This window comes from Apiospora kogelbergensis, assembly GCF_038363985.1.
Source record: "Apiospora kogelbergensis strain CBS 113332 chromosome Unknown utg000013l_segment0_segment0, whole genome shotgun sequence".
Classification (NCBI taxonomy): domain Eukaryota; kingdom Fungi; phylum Ascomycota; class Sordariomycetes; order Amphisphaeriales; family Apiosporaceae; genus Apiospora; species Apiospora kogelbergensis.
Window position 1 is genome coordinate 69,930 of NW_027117430.1, and position 20,701 is coordinate 90,630.

Genomic DNA, 20,701 nt, shown 5'->3' on the forward strand with positions numbered 1-20,701 from the left:
AACCCCTTTCTTCCCTGACTACTACCGAGTCTAACTAGCCACTAAAAATGGAGGTTGAGAAAGAAGTAATGCGACCCCGGGCATGTCACTACTGTAGTCGGTTTCGTCATTTTTGCCATCTGCATCAACGCCGGTGCAGGCGATCGGGGCTACATCAGCTTCACAAACTAAGTTCATCCGGGTCCCTTTGCCGAGTTCATCGTAACCAGTCCCACTGGAAAATTTATGGGTTCTGGTCCGTCTTGATTACCGCCGGATTCAGTTACCAGGGTGCCGAGCTCGTCGGTGTTGGTGCCGGTGAGACGGCCGACCCCGCTAAGGCTGTCCCCTCGGCCGTCCGATGGACCTTCTGGGGTACCTTATCGCTCTTCGTCTCGACCGTCTTTTTATTGGCCTTCTAGTGCCCTCCGACAACCCGGATCTGAGCCTTGGCAAGACTGACGCCTCCGCATCGCCCCTTGTCATTGTCGCCAAACTAGCGGGCGTTAAGGTTCTTCCTGACATCATCAACGCGGTTCTCTTGACGGCCGTGCTCTCCGCCGCCAACTCCAACGTGTATTCTGGCAGCCGTATCCTCGTCGCCCTGGCCAACGAGAATCACGCGCCCGCCTGTATCCGGCGCACCAACAAGATTGAAAAGGTCTGAAACTGATGGATCATCAGTTGGCCTTGTACAGAGTGCAAACGGAAGGTGTCAACACGGAGCTTGGTGATAAGTTCTACCGGTATCTAAAAGCTATGGCTACTTCTGACGTATGCCTCTAACTCTCCAAGGTGGATGATATCATCCGAAAAGTCGAATTCGATACGCGAGAGTGCCGACGCATCTGCACCCCCCATCGGTTCGACCATTCTCACACCCAACACATCACATCGATGGCAGCGTAATGTCGCACGATGATGTTGAGGTATCCTTGTCTAAGTGCATTTTCCCTTTCTTCCAGTAAGCGGTAGGAATTCCCTCCCAAAGATATTCTGGTCCAATAGTGAACAAGACAGCAATCCTTAACCACTGCCATTCGGTCCATAATGCCACGCTTCTATATGAGGTGGTGGCGTAGGCCGACTAAGAGCATTTGGTGCTTCCCGCTGAACAGGAGTTAAGGCTCGAGGCGCTCCACCGGGTCCGCTTTGAATGTCGGCTGCATTGTAATCCCGATGCGCTGGGTGCGTTCCGGGCGGCGGGTAATAAACTACGTGTGGTACATTTGATGGCTTTGGGTGATATGGATCGATGGAACGGTCCGCCTCTTCAACATTGTTTTTAGGAAGCGGATCTTGCCCATCACGTGTGTTCGTATCATCTGGACGCTTGGCCTTCTTCAGAAGAACAGACGCCAGAATTGCGCCAGTTAATAGAACTAAGGTACCAACTCCAACGAGAAGACCTACCAAGAGCCCAATTATGATATTATCATTAGTTCCGCTAGATTGGATCGTCAAAGGATAGTAAGGAAGGTCTATTGGAGTGGTTTGGTTTGCCATGGTGTAATTGATAGGCTCCTCTGCGTAGCAGTTTATATAGCCTTCGAAGTTCACAAACATATAGATAGAATGCTGAACAACCTAGATATATATGTGTATTCAATACATCATAATACTCCATTATTGGTGAAGCATATAATATACCCCCTCTGGCTTTTGACTGGCTTTAAGCTCTTTTAACTTGGAAGCAAAAGTTGCTCTCGTCGATCGGGACCAAAAGGGCAGTTTCTGCCATTCCACATGTACTTGCATTTCTGGACCTTGGTTACTGTCCTTCGATCTATTTCTGACTTACGCTTCTTCCTCTGGCAGCTCAGAAAATACTGCCAAAACCATTACCCAATCCTGGCTTGACAAGATCAAGAGGAGGCACATCATCGGACCGGGTTCCATGATCCGCAGAGCTTCAGGGACGGCAATTCCACATCCTCCAGCTTTGTCGATACCGCATACTTCTAGAAGTGTAAGCCCTTACTCGCTTACAGATTAGGGCGCACCGCCTGCGTCGGCAAACGAAAAGAGCGATACACCATCCAACTTAACGGATTTCGAGATGAGCGGGTACAAATACCCTCGCTCCCAAAGCGCGACATCGCTGTCGAGTGCAGAGCATAAGCCTCATAGTATAATAGGTTACTCTTGTCCATTGCGCCATGAATAAGCTTCCCAACTAGTGGAGCAGCACCTGTGACAAACAGCGAGAGTACAAGGTCAGGCTGGTCCAATGCGAGGCATTGGCCTATGTAGCCGCCCATGGAGACACCAACGACATGCGCTTTCCCGCCGTGGGCGTGCGATTGAATAAGCTGTGCGACATGCCAGGCTGAGTTGTCGGTTGTGGCCGGTTTAATGCAACGGGACGCGGAATGCAACGGGAGGTCGGGGAGAAGGACGTGGAAGTCAGAGAAGTACGGAAGAACGAGCGCAAATTCGAGACGACACGTAAAGCCTCCGTGGAGAAGGACGATAGTTGTAAGCTTATCGTCATTCCATGAGGTAAATGACAATGACTTGGCCGGTGCGTCTACTGGAGAAGGCAAGGCCATGGTGAGAAACGTGAAGGCGAAGAGTCTTTGAAGTGGAATCAGTAAGCGTACAGATTAGTTTAGGTATTCTTATACGTGTTGACTCCGGGCTCTAATCGCATGTTCTTAAACAGGAGAGCCCGAGTAACGAGAGAAGCTGTCATCAGTTCGGGCCAATCTAGAGGTCGAGCAAGTGAGCGGCTCCGGGCTGGCTTCGGTGCCCGAGAAGGAACCCGAATTACGGTGGTACATTAGATAATGGGTTGGATCTTGCTGCTGAAGCTGATGAGTCAGTCAGTAGGGATTGTGGAGGCGGGATTTTCGGTGCTTAGTTGGTTCGCGCGGGCACTAGCTTATTTATGTTTATGGTGGGGTGTTAAACCTCAACACCCCACATAAGTGTTCTTAGCTCGTGCGTTATGGCGCTCCCTAGAACATTTTTTAGGTGGAATCAGGAAGATGCAAAGTGAGCATTGACCAATAACAAGGATGCCGATACATCTATTATGAGAGCATTGACAGAATTGGATTGATCATTCTTAAGACACGAAAGTGTTCTCTTGAGCACTGATAACATGGCCCGATCAACTCAATCAATTACACGAACGGAGTTTATGGAGTGGAAGTGAGGTCCACGGATTTGAAGACGTGGAGTGTAGTAGATTGATCCGTGCAGGGGTCGAATGCAACGCTATTCCGAGATTGCGATGCCGAGTGGATGCCCAGAACTATTTATCTTCTGGATATCACAACCATTCGCTGGTCTGACCACTCGCATTACCAGTATCCTCGCCCGAGCGGTCCCTGACTTCGTGAGTCTCCACCTTTCCGTTTGTCGGTAAGAACAACGGGTCTAGCTCCTCAATCAGCCCTGCTGCCAGCCAGCTAACTTCACAACATTTCGCTCATCGAAATGGTAGGGCATCATCTCCCCGGAAACAACATAAAGTGGGCCACTTAACCTTCAACTGTATCAGCGAATGAACCAACACCTTCCCTTTTACATACTATCGCTGTTCAACCATGGTGACCAAGGAAGTCTATGGATGAATATCAACATGGAAAATGACGCATTATTGAAACGTTTGAAGGAGCTCGAACGTCGCGTCGAAGAAGCAGAGCAGCAACGCCAGCTAGAGCGACAACGCGCCGAAGAAGCAGACCAACGCGCCGAAGAAGCAGACCAACGCGCCGAAGAAGCAGACCAACGCGCCGAAGAAGCAGACCAACGCACCGAAGAAGCAGAAAAGGTTAACCGCCTAACGACCCTCTCCGAATATCTCGAAGCCTGCCACGAGTTTGTCTACGCAAAATTCCAGGTCGAGCCAGATAAAAGTCTTACATCGAAGGGTCCAACCACGAACCCCCAAAACAAATATTGCCCGACGCGCCTCATCCCTTGGTCAGACTTCATCGACCAGCAAAGGACGGTGTTCGGCGACCTTTATTCACTATACCCGACCGAAACTAGAGCTTTCGAGAGTCTGGCGTTTTTGCACGGCCTTGGAGAAAGGATAGCACGAAAACGGATTGCCAACGAAAAAGATCTCGAATACTTTCAGCACATCAGTGTGGAGGATCCCGTACGATCGATTGTCGAGCATCTTGTATCTGTCGACGAGGTCAGGGAAGCTTTTGCTCTTGGGGATGGTATCGTGTTTGAGAACCACCCGAATGCTATTAGCGACATCTCCGAAGAGGTCGTTGACCGCCTTGCCACCTCACAACGACCACGCACCCCCGACCAACCTCGATTCGAACGCCTTCGACTCCGGCCCGATCAAATCTGCATTTACAGGCAGGAGGGCGAGACTTCGACACAGCGCACAATGCTGTACATCAACGAGTACAAGGCGCCTCACAAGATCACTCCCCAGCATCTCCGCGTAGGGCTTCGCTCGATGGATATATACAAAGAGGTCGTGAATCGGGCTACGATCCCAACCGCAGCGGACCCCGAGGCTCTGTTCCAATACCATTCGGAACGGCTCGTCGCGGCTGCCATAACGCAGACGTTCCACTACATGATTGAGGGTGGATTGGAGTACGGCCTGGTCACCACGGGGGAGGCGATTGTTTTTTTGAAGGTGGACTGGTCCGACCCTACGACCCTATTGTACCATCTCGCCGAACCGCGGGCGGAGGTGGTCGCGCACCCGCGTGATGCGCGTTATTGTACGGCGGTCAGCCAGATGCTTGCTTTCAGTCTGCTAGCGCTGGACTACTCCCAAGGTAGACGGTATCATCGCCAGGACGAGCGTGAAGCGGTCATGTCCAGTCTAAAGACCTGGTCAGAAGATGTCGAGACCATACTCAAGTCGATACCAGTCGATCAGCGGAAGGCACCATCGAGCTCGCCCGCCTATGAGCCTGACCCATACAGCGATGTTGACCGATCGCCATGTATTTCGCGGAAGAGGAAACCAAGGAAACCGCCCGGGAATGTGATGAGGATTGGTGTGCCAGCGCATTCGCCGGAGTCATCCGACGATGAGAGCACGAGGCGAATGCAGGAGACGCCCACGCCGCTTGAGCCAAGACGCAGCGGACGGATTCAAGCGGCGCAGCGGGCCTTGCCCAATCACACGCGGAAAGACGGTCACGACGCCTACCGCAGTCGCCAGCAAAACGATGGATACTGTACAGAGGAATGTCTGCGCGGTTTGACGCTACAGACGAAGACGCGGCTTGATGAAAATTGCCCCAATGTTGCTACTCATCGACACGATGGGGATGGTCTCCACCACCGCATTAGCCATGCCAGATTTGTGACACTGCTCCGCGACCAACTCAAGCGCACTCTTGACGACGGGATCGAGAGCCTCGACAAGGGAGGTGCTCGTGGGGTCCTCTTCAAGGTGACTCTTCTGGCATATGGGTACACCTTTATTGGCAAGGGCACGGTGCCAGCATTCATCGAGGATCTCGAACACGAAGCAAAGGTCTACCAAGCCCTGCAGCCATTGCAGGGTAAAGTCACGCCGATCTTTCTCGGGGCAATCGACCTACGTACAATATCACGCACTTACTACTACGACTTCCGCGTCCGAGTTCAATACATGATGTTTCTGTCTTGGGGTGGTGATAGCTTGGACTCGGCGCGCACTACAGGCGACGATGGCGATCTAAGCCGACAATTAATCCACGCAATCCGTGGCTTGCACACTTGTGGGGTCGCACACAAGGATCTACGGTCACCTAATATACTAATAAACCAAGAGACTGGACAGATTAGGATATGCGATTTCGAAAGGGCTGTTTTGATGGAGCGCCCTCGGCTCCCTCTTGGGTCGGTGGTGCCAAATAAGAGAAGGCTCCCGGCGAGAAACAGCGGGGTTGGAAAGATGGGTCGTGACTTGCCTTATAAACGGCAAATGCGCGAGGATTTGAACGCAGTCAACATGATATGCTTGCGATAGGTATAAGTACGAAGATATCACAAGCGGCAGCTTTGTCTAGTTATCTTGCAGCATATTTTCAGGTTCAATTCATTGGCAAACGGGTCGTTCTATCGTCAAAAAGACCTGTCATCCGGAAATTGACCGTGAACTGAGCTATAACGAGTTTCTGAATATCTCGAAGTCAGCTAGGGATTCCAACATCTCCCTTCACCAAAGCGAACCTGAAACGTCACGCATATTCGTCGCAAAGTTGCACTCTCTTTCTCTTACCAATTTCCTTGGCGTACGAGAAACACTGGCGATCAACTTCCATGATCTTCCACAGTCTCTCACCTTCATTACCGGGGCCAACGGATCTGGAAAAAGCACTATATTGGAAGCTATTACTGTGCCAGTTTGGGCGCTGTGTCCGGGCCGGCCTGGGAGTCAACGACGTTCTGAATGATACGGCCGGCCGTGGATGTGAAGTTACTCTGACATTCGGAAATGGGTTCAGCATCACAAGATATCGAAAGCATAAGCGACACGGCAACCGGGTGGTGGTGTCTTTGCATGGTGTGCCACAGCCTCAGTATGAGAAGGGAGATGCACGCTCTACACAGGGGTCTATCGAAGGCCTCCTTGGCACAGACTATGAGACCTATGTTCGGACCGTTCTTCTCGGATCAGAGAGTGCAGTTGGCTTCTTGAGCTCGACAGCAATGCAGAGACGCGACTTGATTGAAACCATGCTTGGACTTGGTGATCTGGAAGCACAGAGGGATTTCACAAAGCAAATGATCCGCGAAATTGACTCTGAGCAAACAGAGCTTCAAGCCAAGCAGAATGGACTAAAACAGGTAATGAGTCACATTGAAGGCAGAATTGAAACCTTAACCGAAAAAACATAGAAAAGCGCTACTTCAGGCTGACAAAATCACTCGCACCATTGAGCAAGCACAGAAGGCTCAATTCGAAACGGAGTCACGAAGAGAGCAGGAGCAAAGGCTGCTTTTCAAAATTGACGGAGATCCGGAAGAAGGTTCTCACATTGCCGAAAGCTTACAGCAGCTCGAAGGACGCATTAAATCTGTTCGTCACTCTTTGGGTACCATGAAGACGAACACTCGAGAGATTGATATCGTAACCTCTTTCCGCCGTGAAAGACACATCAATGAACAAGCTCGAGAGCAAGCAGAGCGCCGACTCTGTGAGGCAATAGCTGACCTTGATAGCCACAAATCCCGGAAGCCCGAGGTAGGCTGGTGGAGCAACCTGGTCTGCCAGTGCCGCACAGCCTTTGGCCATGTCAGGAAACGTGCACAAATTTCCTTGAAGAGCGAGAACCCGAGTTCTTATGGAAGCCAACATATTACGCCACGGTCTCGATATGTCTCGCAAGTCTTTCAGTTACTTTGCAAGTTGATTTCGATGCTGGAAAGGGGGCTTAAGACGATGCAGATTCGTGCAGTGAACAGTCGCAAGGCGATGGATTGGGATAAAACTCACCAACGTTTACAGGCTAACGTCTCTGATACAAAACATTATTACGACATGGCAAAGATCAAGTGGAGAAAAGCGGCCAAAACTGTAGCAAAGCAATTCGGTGTTCCCAAGCGGCTTGTTCATCTTGCCGATTGTATCACTGCGGATGGCATTCGGCTCCATCGCGAGCAATATGCCAGAGAGGTCAACCAACTTAATGAACTTATCACAAAGAAGTTGGAATTGCTTAATAAACAAGCGAACCATCAATGGAAGCGGGAGGAAGACATTCGACGGAAACAAGAGTGGGAGGCGTCTCAAGATAAATCCATCGCCAAATTCAAGGAAAAGCTGCAAGAGTTACAGCGAAGCTATAGGAGTAAGCAAGATACAGCCGTGGCCTACAGCGAGGGGATCGCGGCTGAGCTGGCATCACGTCGTGATATCGAGGCTCAGTATGCGGCACTGGGGACCGCGGCCGATGAGCGAGCCGATGCGCGTGAGCTTTTTGGCTTCTGGGACTCGGCCTTCTCTAAGCGGGGTGCGACGACCTTCCGAGCCTACGTACTAGAGCAGGCCCTCGGCGAAGTCAATCACGTGGCGGCAGAGATCTTGGCCAGCCTGTATCAGGACACCCGACACGCGCGCGACATGGCGGCGGGCATGCTTAAGCATCTTTTCGCCACCACCCTCGATGGCAGCGACGAAAACAAGGAAAGCAGCAGCAACTCATCCCCCCGCGCCTAATCGACAGCAGCTCACTTGGCGTCACCTCGGCCTTTGCTTACGCCAAGCGCAGCGGCGGCGAGCGCAAGCGCATCGACCTCGCCCTCTTCTTCGCGCTGGTGCTCGTGGGCCAGGGCCGCGGCGCCCACCGCGCGCGCTACCTGCTCATCGATGAGGTCTTTGACAGCCTCGACCCGGACGGACAGGCTGCCGTCGCACGCTGGTGCCGCTACCTGCTCGCCCGCGTCGACTTCGTCGCCGTCATCACGCACAGTGAGCTCCTGCTCAAGCTCGCCGCCGAGGAGGAGGAGGGCCAAGGCGGAAGCGGGGCGGGTTTTACTATCTGGCGCGCCCGCTCGGGCAAAAAGGGGACGGTCCTGGATATGGAGCAGTCATGAGTCAACTAGAAGGGGGCGGCGAGAAAGAGAGAGGGCCGTAATGTATGTTTCCATTTCATCTGGAGAGGTAGAGGAGGGCCGTTTATCGAAATCACCAGACGCGGCTGGAGCCGCGTGTCCCATCCTCTCTGCTTCGGGCAGATCTTGTTGGGACCGGACCCCCCAGTAATATTCACTTGCCATGTGCTCGTCGCCGGCAGCCGAGTCTCTGCCGCGGCCACTTCCTCGCGCCGTCTATGCTCCTTTACCCTTTGCGCCAGCTCTTCCCATCCAATTCGGCTCCGCTCTTCCCGCTCGCGTTGTCTCTGCTCCTCCAGCCGCTTTCTCGATGCCTCCCGGATCGTCCAGCTTCCTTCGTCAAGCAACGGCATGAATCCAATTCCTTCTAGGAGGGTGATCTGCCTGACTTATATACACCTTGTCTGGCATCCTTTAGGCCCCTGTTTGTTCCTTAGCCGCCGTATCCCTTCAGGAATGTGGTTATCCGTTGGACCGATATGCATGCCTTTCGTTGGTATGCGTGTGACACAAGGGCAGTAATGGCTTGGTTCTGATTCAGCTAATAGTTGAATCTCACAATGCAAGCAAAAGTCAGATTGTTTTTTGAATCTTGAACAATCTTGAACAATCTTGAAGCATTACTAATCTTCCTATCCTATCATTGTTTCTACGTAAAAGGTCGCAGTATCCTCATTTTAGTCAGGGTCCTTGGTATGTGTTGTGCGCTAGTCTAAATAACGGGAGGAAAGTGGGCGGTGTAAGCTTTACCATTCGCCGGTTTACGGTGAAACCATTTTCCAGTCTAGACAAATGGATGTGAAATAATTATCTGCCAATCCCATTTACCCCACCCTACCATCCTTACCATCCTCACCATCCTCACCATCCTCACCATCCTCACCATCCTCACCATCCTCACCATCCTCACCATCCTCACCATCCTCACCATCCTCACCATCCTCACCATCCTCACCATCCTCACCATCCTCACCATCCTCACCATCCTCACCATCCTCACCATCCTCACCATCCTCACCATCATGAACTCATCCTGGCTAGAGTATAGAGACCAGGAATCAACTAGATCCCAGGTTGTCAGAATACGAACAGCCTTTCATTACAAAACGCTACAACCGTAGTCTCAAGAACTGATCTCTTTTCGTTTCAACTTAGAACCAATCATTACAAATGCCGTCACACGGCGGGTTAATTGCCTTCACAAATTTGCAATAGTGACTGACTTTCTTAACAGGCATTTTCGACATCAGACAAAGTTCGAAAACCTACTGTATCGATTTGAGAAGGAAGACGTACAGCACGAGGAGATTGCGATGAATTTCGGCTATTTGAACCTAAGGACACAGACCACTACAGCTCTCTAAAATATTCACACCAGGTGACATTGTTGAACATGTTCGTGAGGATCCCTGGTTTTATCAAGTTTAGTTGATGACACTACGAAGACGAAGACGTCAGTCAGCAGCACCAGATGTCATCCGCCCGAACATAGTTTTCAAAACTGGACTACCATCTAGATAGATAAAGGCGCCAACGTGGGTGGTGATGGTGGTCAATACACCACGATTCTGTTGACCCTAGAATGATCACTCCACACAAATAATCACTGTGGTGCTTGCCGCTGGACAAAAAACACAACGCCCTCGTGGCTTGTGTGCTGCCATTGTTTCTCAATCAACTTCGGCTCTGCAACGCGCGTAGACACCCCAAAATTCCGTGACATTTTGATCGAAGCATTCGATTGCCATCTAACATTCTGGCTCAGATCGAGAATACCAGCATCCCGGCCAGCACTTGCATGTCAACGTCGGATGTATTGTGGGTCGGTCACCAACATTTGTTGAAGAATGGGCTTGTGGTTATGGACCAATTCTAGCGAACGTCATTATGATGTATCTTAAGTGAAAGGAATATGGAAAAACAGCTCAATTCTCTTGTCGTTGAATAAAAAACAATGTTCAACCCACCACCTGGTCTCTTTCGCCTTCCTGGGATTCTTGTTGAGTGACCCCATGATTCCTAACGTGAGCTCCTAGGTGAGACAAATGACTCGCCCCTGTGGGGTTTCCTTTCGTGATGGAACACTTCAGAAAATGTCTCTTGAGGATATCACTCCGTGAAAAAGTGTCGCGACACAATACGCACATGTAAGGGCGGTCGCCGGTGTCTGTGCCTGTGGTCAGCGCCTTCGTTCCGTTGACATAAAGGTGGTAGGCTTGTACTTACGGCGCAACAGATGGCGCTTAAGATGCTTCACGTGAATGTAAGTTTTAGTACAGTGTGGGCATGGGAACTTTCCATATGCATCCTTCTGCGGGACGACAGTGGTCTCGGATATCGTAGCACTCGAAGAAACTACAGACTGAGGCACAGTAGGAAAAATACCATAACGACGTAATTTGACCATATTTATGGGTTGTTCATCTTCCTGACAGGCAGACTGGTTCCGGGGTATTAGCGAGCTCTGAGTATCAGGAGAAAATATGCCACCTTCGGGTGTATTGCTTCTATCTGGCACAGGGCTCAAGATATCAGAACGTAAAACAGGGGCTGGATCCATGGGTTGTGGGTGAAACTTAAACATAGATGTTCGAGGCAGCTCGTTCAAAGTAGCTCCATGCGCTTGATGAGGTAGATCAAAACCATTCGCCATTTGAGGATAAGCTTGAGGCGGACTACCTTGGCGAAGCGGATGAGGGGCGCTGCTCACGGGAGGGTCATCGACACTAGACGGTCTAGACGTGTGAGGGCAATTGTTGCCAATCAAGGGAATATGAAGATTGGTGTTCGGTTCCAGAAGCGTCAATGAAGTGGCCATATTTCCCGTTGTTTCAGAGTCATTATGCCGCATTTCTGCCGTTCCCCCTTCATTTACCGAGGCGGCGACACGATTGAGTACATAGCTGAGGCCCGTCTTGAGGCTGGAGAGGGTAGATGGTTCCGGTTGAGCTGACACCCTCTGCAGCACTGCCGCAGCAGTGTGCGCCAAGAGAGACCTTGGTGCGCACCACTGGTATTCGCTGTTAGTCATAGTGTCCACATCCGGGCGGTCAGGATGATTAGAGGCGACAGTCCTTCCATTTGAGGATACAATAGGATCGATTGGGGAACCGCCAGTCGAACGCAATTCCTTCATACTTTTTACGAAGCCTGACACCAGGCCCGGTGATTGGTGGATTCCTATCGAGGGAGCCGCGGCAGTTGATGGCACGCCATGAAGCAGCGTTTCCTGAGATGTGCTGACTGAAGCTTCTGCACTTTCATGAGAGCCCTCTGGGTTCCCCAAGTTGGCGTCCAATGGTGTTATCCCTTCTGTGTCGTTGAAGAGCTCGGGCCCATGGCAGCTATGGTTGGAATACAACATATCATGCCGGGCTACGATTGTTTGCTCTTTTGCTGGTGGCAGCTACAGGGTTAGTGTCAATGTGGCCTTTGGTTGATTATGCGTGTGGAGTGGCCGTACCAATGGAGCTGTCACTGTTTCTACCACACGACAGCAAGTAGCCAGAAAGGGTCGCTCTCGTTGGTTCGTCGGCTGTGCAACCATCAGTGCCGTCGAGCGGTATGCCCTCATCCCCGGCACCACATCTGGGATGGAAGTCGGAGACGTCAATAGGGCGTACGGTTATGCTAGGTCGACGGGTACGACACGAGTCCAATTCAAAGCCCTCCACATCGTGGCTTTGACTGCTGTCTCTGGAAGCCTCAATATCAATATCGAATACATCAACAAGACCGCGTTTTGTGCTAGTGCCGTCATCAACTGACTCGAGGTGTTGGTTTTCGTGCTCTTCGTCGGCAGCATTTCCGGCAACGCTGATGTAACCCTGTGCCGGGGACAATCCTACCCATCGAATTTGGTGTCAGCGACAGTACGACAGATTGCTTGGGTCAGGGGTAGTACACAAACCCGTGGAAGCCATCAGGCTGTCATTGGATTCAACGTTACATCGAGGCCCGGCCACCTTGAGTCTTTTGCGTTGGTTGGCATATTCAAGTGCGCCGTAATGACCGCGAGCTAGCTTGCTCCCTTCAGTTTCGCAAATAGGGCTGAATGGCCGAAGATCTGAAGCTGCCAGCCAGTTGTACCACGCTGGGGTTGGCATCATCAAATCCTTGCGCAGGGGGAAGGTTTGGTCGTCAAGAAACCACATAACCGGAAACCTGCGCTTCGCGACGAGACGTTCTCCATCACGGTATCCCTCGGCCCATGGGAGGTCAGTAGCGCTTTGGCGATCGTAGCATGCGGGTATGGACTTTGCCAATTCTGTCTCGAGAAGACTGCCATGCAGCCCAATCGCATCGAAACGCCCAAGCGGTAGTACGACGAGTGCGTGCCAACCTTGTCCGCGCGAGCCAGAACGCCAGTATCCAAGATACGGCTTCCCCTCGAGAGGATGTGTAATAAGTTCACCGCCATTCTCTTCAGACCACTCTGGTTCAGTACTCAGCCTGGATGCATCGCCTAGCACCTCTTGTTCTCGTGGCGCTGGCTGTGGCTGAGAAATGATCTGGGATGGGGCGGGCTTTTGTTCGAGTCGGGTTTGATAGGTTTATAACCAGCGTCCAACGCTTGGGTAAACGCTGTGTTGTTCTGCTGCGCCTTCGTCGCGTCGCAATTTGATACGCGGAGTCCCATTGTCTGGATGGCCAAAGACCACGAATCGGCATCCTTCAAAGTGTTGATGTCTAGGTGTCTCTTGGGGCCCCGGTGTTCTGCCGCCCGCATATGTCTCGCAGCCCCATGAAGAGGATTTTGATTGAAATGCAGCCCGTGGTCGTCACACCGTAACAAGTACCATCGATCGCTTTCTGGGGGTATTGTATGATCATATGCTTGTGCAGTGCGAGTCCATCCTGGAACACTTCATCAAAATCGACGGTGTATGGTTCTTCAGTCGCCGCCGCCGTCTTTGTCTTCTTCCGTGCGTGCCCAGAGGCGGCTCCAGGACTTTCCTCATAACATTGTCGATCCCGTTTCGCGCGGTTGTTAGGTGGAGTATCGTTTGTAACGGTCCGGTGCCCAGGCTGGGATGATAACCCTCTCGCAGCCGCCTTTGTATTCTTCGTAGACGAATCGGGCGAAGGGCGAGCCGGGCTGGTTGTCGCGGGAATGGAAGAGTAACGACGCGGGGGTCTGCTTACGCGACCAGTACGTGTTGCACCAGGCTGATTGTTTGTAGGTCTTGGCGCATCCACCTCTACCACGCTGGACTGCGACAAGTTGAGTTGGCATGATGCCACCTGCACATTTTCAATCGATGTGTCATTCGACGTTGGTAAAGGATTCGGTAAGGATGGCGAACCTGGAGTGACGGCAATATCGCAAAGCTTGTGGTTGTCAACGTCAGATTCACCTTCATACTGGAACGTTTACTTACCATACGTCGCAAAGAGTGGCTCAAACCAGTCTTGTCAGCTTCATACCCCGCGCTGAGTTGCGCGAGTTTTGCCTGTAGAGCGTTGTACTTGGTATCGACCTTGCGTAGCTCTTGGGCGATCCTATCCTTCTCTTCCTGAAGCGCTTCGGCTTCTTTTGCGAATCTATCCTTCTTCTCCTCGTACGTCGCTTTGAGAACACGCCTTTGGCTATAGTTCTCGAACAGGGCTGCAGTCTCAGGCGAGTCTTCGCGGTCGCAGTCGGGCATCTTTGCTGAAGGGTCGAGTTTGCGAGGATTATAGGCTGCTGCTGGCTAAACAACGAGCGCGGGGTGCTTGAAAGGCTTCATCCAGTCAGGGACGAACTTCAATGCGGTGCACATCAAGGTAAGCTTATATATGGGGTCGTCGGTGAAACGTACACCCAACAATTAACCTAGCGAAGGTACGTGCTGAATTAAAGCATGTGTTACTCGAGCTTTTGAACACTACCATGTCTAAACCCAAATCGGGTAGGACTTCATAGAGGCCAAGAATGTATATGCTAGTTTCAGCGCTTAACAATCTGGATGAGAGCCGATGGTCGCATGTGTTTGGCAAATGTCTTTTTTCCTTGTTTGAGCTAGTTACATACTGTAGTTCATTCAGTCTTCACAATATATTGCCAGCGTTCGCCGGGTAGCCGAAATGCATCTGGTCCTACTGGTACTTAGTCCCGGAGTAGTACGGGGTCACTGTACGCTGAGTCTCCCGTGCTAATATTCTATTCGTACTTTCTATCTCTAGGCATTCGACGTAGCGTACCTAGACTGTCGGGTGTAATACGATTGATTCGTGATGTCTTGCTGCTACATCTTGCTAAAATCCTTGCCAGCTTCTGCTCTTCAGAAATTAGTTGGAAAGCGTCCCATACATAGTACACACTGTCTTACGTAGCTCGCACCATATGCCATTCTGCAATGCACGATTAGTTCATTCCGCTTGTAGTTGTCCTGGTAACAGTTGGTCCTTTGCTAATACAATCAAAAACGGGGTTTTGGGTTGTTTCCACTAAGTTGTTTTCTTTGCACATGGTCTTCGGGTCATACTCCGTTGCTCTACCCCGAATCAATAGCCCAAGATGGGCTGCGGGTGCCAGGACGGCAAACTGGGCAACCTTGGGATGCAGTCAGATCGCATTAGCTTCGCATTAGGGATGCATCATGTGGCTTTCTTATGCGCGCGTCAATTCGTATGCGTCGATGGTTTCTGACTAAACTACACGATTGGGTACCGACTCAGAGCGGCATCGTCTGATAGCTCGCTGATTGAAGGTCAGACCACTGTTGGTAGGGCCCCGTACAGCGGTTGGCAGGAAGGATTTCGGGCTCAGCTTCTCTTCAGCCGTTTTGACGAAAAGTCCTTGCGCGGTCTGGGGAGGTGCAGTTGGCCCTAATGGCGCAGGGTCGCGAATTGACTGCGCTTATGTTGCCCACTATGGCGCTAGTGCGCCATTGCTGCTCTTCCGACCCTGCGCCCCTACACAGCAGCAGGGACCAACAGTAGTCAGGACCGGAAACAGCTCGTGGGTGTATTCGAGCCGATGCAGCAGAAAGACAGTACTGTATGTTACAATACTGCATGATTCTCGCTCCATTCGAATCGGCGCACCACGTCGAAAAGGGTCCAATTGGAGACTACGGTCGTGCGGACCAGAATGGTTGTTTCGGCCCCCGCCATCGCTTAAGAATTGGAGGGACCCGGAAGTGAGCATCGACCCATCTACGCTAATAACGGTGGGTTCTAGACCTGGCCGCTGGTTGCTCAAGTGCGCTAGTGCGCCATTGCTACTCTTCCGACGCTGCACTCCAACAGTAGGGCCAACAGGTCTGCAGGCAACTACGAAGTAAATAGCGGGCGAGGATCTTCGAGCTCTCAACGGATGCAGCGAAAGGAGAATTCGCTGCTGGAGGATTCAGGTCCGAGGCGACCGATCTCTATCGGAATGGTACAAGCGGAGCGGGGGAAACATCAGGCTTTGTCCTGCGCACCAGAAGATGGGCTGCATCACAAGCTGTCTGTCTGGCGTTCATCACAATTAGGCCAACAAAACTTAGTACCGAAAACAGCCCGTGAGACTCTTCGAGCTTACGCCGCAAAAAGACAGTACTATATGTTACTAGTTGATTATGGTTCCATTCGTAATCGGCGCACTTCGAAAAGGGTACAATGGGAGACTTGGGCGGACCAGAATGGTTGTTCGACCTCCCAGTATACTTTCTGTATAATACTCGGTGGGAATTGTTGGCTCACACGAGGCACTTTCAGGTCTCTCTAAGTGCGCCGCGGCCAACGCAACACAACAACATCGGCGCTGCTGTTCGCTGGCTTTGTTCATTTCGACCGGCGACGCCATCAGCAGCTCTGCATCCTGAGGTCTACATCTGCCCTACCGCCGCTTAACGACGCAGAGCAGGAGAGATAACTTTGAACCGACTACGAAAAAAGCATTTCCTGATCGCGAGTCGAGCTTCGCAAGATGAACTGGCCCAGGTCCGTATTCAGACGTCCGCTGGCAACCAGCATGTCAATGGGGGCCGGTAAGCGGTACAAACGTTGCGAGGGCCGTTTCTTCTGCATACTGTACGGGACCATAACTACGCCAGCATGGGATTTGACGCAACATGGTTAGACCGGCTGCCAAGAAGCACTTCCTAATCGAGAAATCGGTAGCTTCGCAACATGATCAACCCATAAATGGCAGGTTGGGTACTGTACTGTATTGCACTGGTCACTTCTGGTTACTGGACCTCGAGGTACGAAGCCTGGAATATCGGAGTAGCTTTCGGTAGCATCATCAGGAAACGGTGCAAAACGGGTATGCTTTGCCCAGAGATACGGGGAAGTACGAACCAGAACAGCAGCACGGGGGATTCGGCGTACAGTGACCCCGAGCTACTCCGGGACTGCGTACGAGTATGGCCAGATGCATTTCGGCTGCCCTCGAACGCTGGGTATGTCGTAAGGACTGAACTAGCTTACACCAGAAAAATCCTTTGTCAAACTCTTGCGACTGTCGGCTCCCGTTCAGCTTGTCTGGCCGAGTGGGCGGATTCAACCCTCAGGCTCTTCGCGACACAGGTCGCTTCTAGCTACCACGGTAGACACTGACTTCCAGGAAGGTCCGCTATTCCTGGAATGGCAGGTAGAGACGACCCCGACGCTGGGATGGTGCGAAGCAGTGAGAAGCACAGGTCGGGCACGGTGCTGTACAGTCATCTTGAAGGGGCTTGCGTTTTTGCTCGTGGTGGCTCGGTCGCTACAGAGACTACAGAGACAGTTGTCGTCTCCCAAACCTCCGCCAAGGTCATTAGATTCAGATAGACCGCTCCGGACGACTTCGAGTGTGACGGCCCTGACAGTGGCAGTCAATCAACTTGAGTATGGTAAACACGAAAGCTGGAAAAAGTCGACATGACATACAGGCGCAGCATGAGCAAAATCCAATGTCTATTGGGTGACAGACAATCAAAAGGCGGTCCGCGCACTGGCACGATGCCCAAAGCAGCTACGACCTACACAGCTCGACTGCTTGGCCGGCACAGGCCGAACACCCATTGGCCCGTTGGGTGGGGTTAGCACCAGCTGATCTCGAATTAGCGCCATGCGCTGCCCATTTTGTTGGACCTGTCCTGCTGTTATAAAGACCACTTGCCTCCCTTGCCTCCCTTTCTCTAGTGACCCAATCTGTCGGGACACATTCCTCCCTTCGGAATGCCCGAGCAACCGACAATCCCCGACAATCACCGACAATCGAGCAGTAACGTGCATCACCGAGACGTGATGCAGCGGCGTGGTCAATCCACTCCATCCGATGGCTGAAAGTTGCGACACGGGTCATGGAGCGAGGTCATATCGAAAGGACTACATTATCGAACCGATTTCAGTGTGACGAAGTGGTGGCCCATGGTGGACATGTCTGTCGCAACTCTTCCAACCTGCTTTTCACAGGCCTGCGCGTTCCCAGTCCTCATCCTGGCACGGAACCTCGCGCCGATTGCCAGCGCTCGCCGGGCGGCTTGACGAGGATGCTATGGCGAACTGCTGGCCAAGGGTGAGCGGCGATCCAGCTTCAGCTCGGTCCGAAGGAAGGCGTGTTCGAGGGGTTTGGGTTACCCCTCTTCTACCGAACGTGGTGCGATTTCCAATAGTGTGTCAGCGCTTATGCTGCGCTAGCAGAGATTGCGCTTATTTAGGAAGATTTTGGGAAGTTGTTTCGCAAAATCAAGGACAAGATGTACAACAATCAGTAGGTCTCCAGTGATGTCGGGCTTTCATAGCGGGCTCATATCCGGTCTTGCCCAGGGTGCTTTACCAGGGTGCTTTACCAGGGTGCTTCACCAGTATGGCAGATGTGCTCTAGGAGTGTCGACGAGACGCGGTGCGTCGGGACTTTCGTGACGTAGGTGCGTTGCAGAAGTTCAATTGTATATCTTGCCCACTTACCTGTGTCTTTGCCCGTGATTCGGCGCCTCTGAGAGATCGAGAGGTCTACTCTTCTTGTTCTGCATTCGCTTGTACTGGTGTTCCCAGGGCCAGGCCTCGCTTAGGTGTTGGACGCTGGATCCGCCTTGCATGCGTCACCAGGGCGTGCCAGTCACATACCTGAACTAGGAGCGGGGAAGGCCTCCGCATCCTTGGCGTTCATTGGAACACCCGAATGCGCATGAACGTCTCCACATTGTAGCTCCCACATTGGGTGTAGGATCCGATCAGGTGAGCAAAATCCGATGCGGCAGGTCGGCGGCTGGCGATTGGCGATAGTATCCAGGCAAGAGGCTGTGCAGCAGGTGTTGGCCAGTACAATGCCACCTTGTTGCGCCTCAAGATGTGGTGAAGGCAAAGATGCTAAACGAGCTAGGACGGGACAGAGCATGGCCACTGCACCGTTTTCGTGTGGTGCTCACCTTGTCTCGCGCGGGCGTAAACTCGTCTACGTTGAAGATTGTATGCGGAGAACTCAGCTTGGAGATTCGGTATGACGCCTGGTTTGGCATGACATGGCACTGCTATTGGTAGGCGGCTCAGGTAGAACTGCGCTTCACGTCTTATAGCTCGTTTCTTGACACAGATGTTCTAGTGCAAGCATGCTCGGCATGCCGAACCGGTAGGGAAACACGTCCTTGGAGCATGGGTCGTTCGGCTTGTGGGACAGCCGCAGAGGTGGTATGTCGCTGAGCAGTTGCTCTGTGTCTTGCATCTGGCTACAGCACGCTCAGGCTCTTTGTTGGCCCAGTTCGTTTCCTATCTTGATTGTATCTTGCGAACGGCGTATCTGCGTCCCTTGTCTGGTCCGAGTGCTCCGACATTGGCTGGGAGAAAGCCTGCAGTTATTAGGCCGCATCGGTAGGCAAGCGCTGGGTAGGCCATAGCAACCTGGCGGCATTCCGGTTGTCTCCTTTGCATGACTCGTGCCGAGTCCTGTTCTCTCCCGACCGTAGGCAGCCAACCAACAGCAGAGGCGGCATGGTTCATTGCGCCAAGCGTAAGCGGGAATGCTGCCACGCCGAGCCTAGCCGGATAGTGGCATTCTGCTGAACGCGAAATTGCGGTCCGTGTAGTCGGAACCCAATCAGCGGCCATCACGGTCATGTCTGCATCCGGGGACGGTCAATCGTCGCTGCTGCGGGGTATGGCACTGCACGGGAAGAGAAATCCAACGAAGAGACTTCGAGCGTCACCGCCCCGTACTCGATTGTTCATCGTCCGGGCTGTCATTGTTGTTATTTCGTCACAATGTTGGAGGCAAGAGAATGGAAGTCGCATTAGAGTTACCTGGACTACTCGGGCCGGCTTCTGCTCTGACCGACCCATTTGGGTGTGGAGCGACTGGTCTTACTGCAGGGCTCTCGTATGGGTCGCGACAAGTCTCACTAGCGAGCCATGGCCGGGGTAAATGGAGCACACAGAAGCCCCATCGTACTTATAGCCACTAGTCAATCAATGCAGGCTCGGATACTCTAGGAAACAAATCGCAAGAAGTCGGCCATGGTGCATTCGTTGGGAAGTAGAAGGAGCCTACGAACATCGGAGCCAGTCTCCGCCATTCCGTCCAGCCAGCCATTTGTCCACTTGCCGTAACTACGCCAGAACAGCCGAGCAAACTGATAGGAGTTATGCGACGTCTTCGTCGGGCGCTGCCAGTAGGCCAAAGCCGACCGCCGGTTGGTATTGGGAGCAATTGCGTGGGTGGGCCAAATGCTAAAGTGGAACTCTTCCGTGGCTCGCAGTCTCCTGCGTTGGTCCTGTTGCATGAATAGCCGGACCATGGTAGTCACTGGCCTTGCGTCCTCCGATCGAATCCTCCGCGTAGTATTATAGGCAATCCCCACTGCCTGCGTCTTGGAGGTACAAACGCCGATCGGGTGCTTCCTGGCCATGCACGACCAGGTACGTTTCCTATGACGGCCGTTCCGTTGTGGCCTCCGTTGTGGCCTCGAAATGGCGGCGGTCGCGCCTCGAGGTTGTAGGGATTGCGGCCGGATACTGTTGGGAGATTCGAGTTACGCAGTCGACGTTGAGCGCATCGTGCGGCGGCGGGCATACTCGCTGACTGGCAATGTGACGGTGGAGCAGTCTACTTATGGAAGACGAGTGAGAGGGTATCAGACAATGAGCGTAAAGTAGGTAAGCGTAGTGGCAGCAAGAGGAGATGGGAAGCGAAGGAGGGGAAAAGAGAGAGGCGGAAGGAGGGGAAGTGGAAGGAGGGGAAGTGGAAGGAGGGGAAGTGGAAGGAGGGGAAGTGGAAGGAGGGGAAGTGGAAGGA

At 52.4% G+C, this 20,701-nt stretch overlaps 5 protein-coding genes across 5 annotated transcripts; 3 read left to right on the forward strand and 2 right to left on the reverse strand.

Moving 5' to 3' along the window:
- Positions 1–340: 340 nt before the first annotated feature.
- On the forward strand, positions 341–646 carry PG998_014728 (amino acid permease/ SLC12A domain-containing protein; the record flags this gene model as incomplete). The annotated part of the gene is made up of 1 exon (XM_066881544.1): positions 341–646. One exon carries the CDS (start codon positions 341–343, stop codon positions 644–646), a length of 306 nt encoding a protein of 101 aa, XP_066723389.1.
- A 1,130-nt stretch (positions 647–1,776) lies between these two features.
- PG998_014729 (uncharacterized protein) lies at positions 1,777–2,531 on the reverse strand (the record flags this gene model as incomplete). Its single annotated transcript, XM_066881545.1, has 2 exons — positions 1,777–1,940; positions 2,057–2,531. 2 exons carry the CDS (start codon positions 2,529–2,531, stop codon positions 1,777–1,779), a joined length of 639 nt encoding a protein of 212 aa, XP_066723390.1.
- Positions 2,532–3,568: 1,037 nt separating this feature from the next.
- Positions 3,569–5,177, forward strand: PG998_014730 (uncharacterized protein; the record flags this gene model as incomplete). Its single annotated transcript, XM_066881546.1, has 2 exons — positions 3,569–4,396; positions 5,106–5,177. The coding sequence occupies 2 exons, from the start codon at positions 3,569–3,571 to the stop codon at positions 5,175–5,177; spliced, it is 900 nt and encodes a 299-aa protein (XP_066723391.1).
- Positions 5,178–7,444: 2,267 nt separating this feature from the next.
- PG998_014731 (uncharacterized protein) lies at positions 7,445–8,499 on the forward strand (the record flags this gene model as incomplete). The annotated part of the gene is made up of 2 exons (XM_066881547.1): positions 7,445–7,998; positions 8,133–8,499. The coding sequence occupies 2 exons, from the start codon at positions 7,445–7,447 to the stop codon at positions 8,497–8,499; spliced, it is 921 nt and encodes a 306-aa protein (XP_066723392.1).
- A 1,964-nt stretch (positions 8,500–10,463) lies between these two features.
- On the reverse strand, positions 10,464–14,616 carry PG998_014732 (fungal-specific transcription factor domain-containing protein). Its single transcript, XM_066881548.1, has 6 exons — positions 13,899–14,616; positions 13,317–13,848; positions 12,428–12,952; positions 11,981–12,361; positions 10,744–11,913; positions 10,464–10,684 (listed from the first exon to the last, which is right to left on the reverse strand). Exons 1-6 carry the CDS (start codon positions 14,163–14,165, stop codon positions 10,476–10,478), a joined length of 3,084 nt encoding a protein of 1,027 aa, XP_066723393.1. The 5' UTR covers positions 14,166–14,616; the 3' UTR covers positions 10,464–10,475.
- Positions 14,617–20,701: the final 6,085 nt, after the last annotated feature.

Excerpts from the sequence above, each read along its gene's own strand:
- PG998_014732 (XM_066881548.1), bottom strand. The coding sequence starts at position 14,165 with ATGCCCGACTGCGACCGCGAAGACTCGCCTGAGACTGCAGCCCTGTTC. Across the intron at positions 12,362-12,427 it reads CAGCCTGATGGCTTCCACGG|GATTGTCCCCGGCACAGGGT; the intron begins GTTTGTGTACTA and ends TTCGATGGGTAG. Across the intron at positions 10,685-10,743 it reads TAAGCGCCATCTGTTGCGCC|ACACCGGCGACCGCCCTTAC; the intron begins GTAAGTACAAGC and ends CCACAGGCACAG.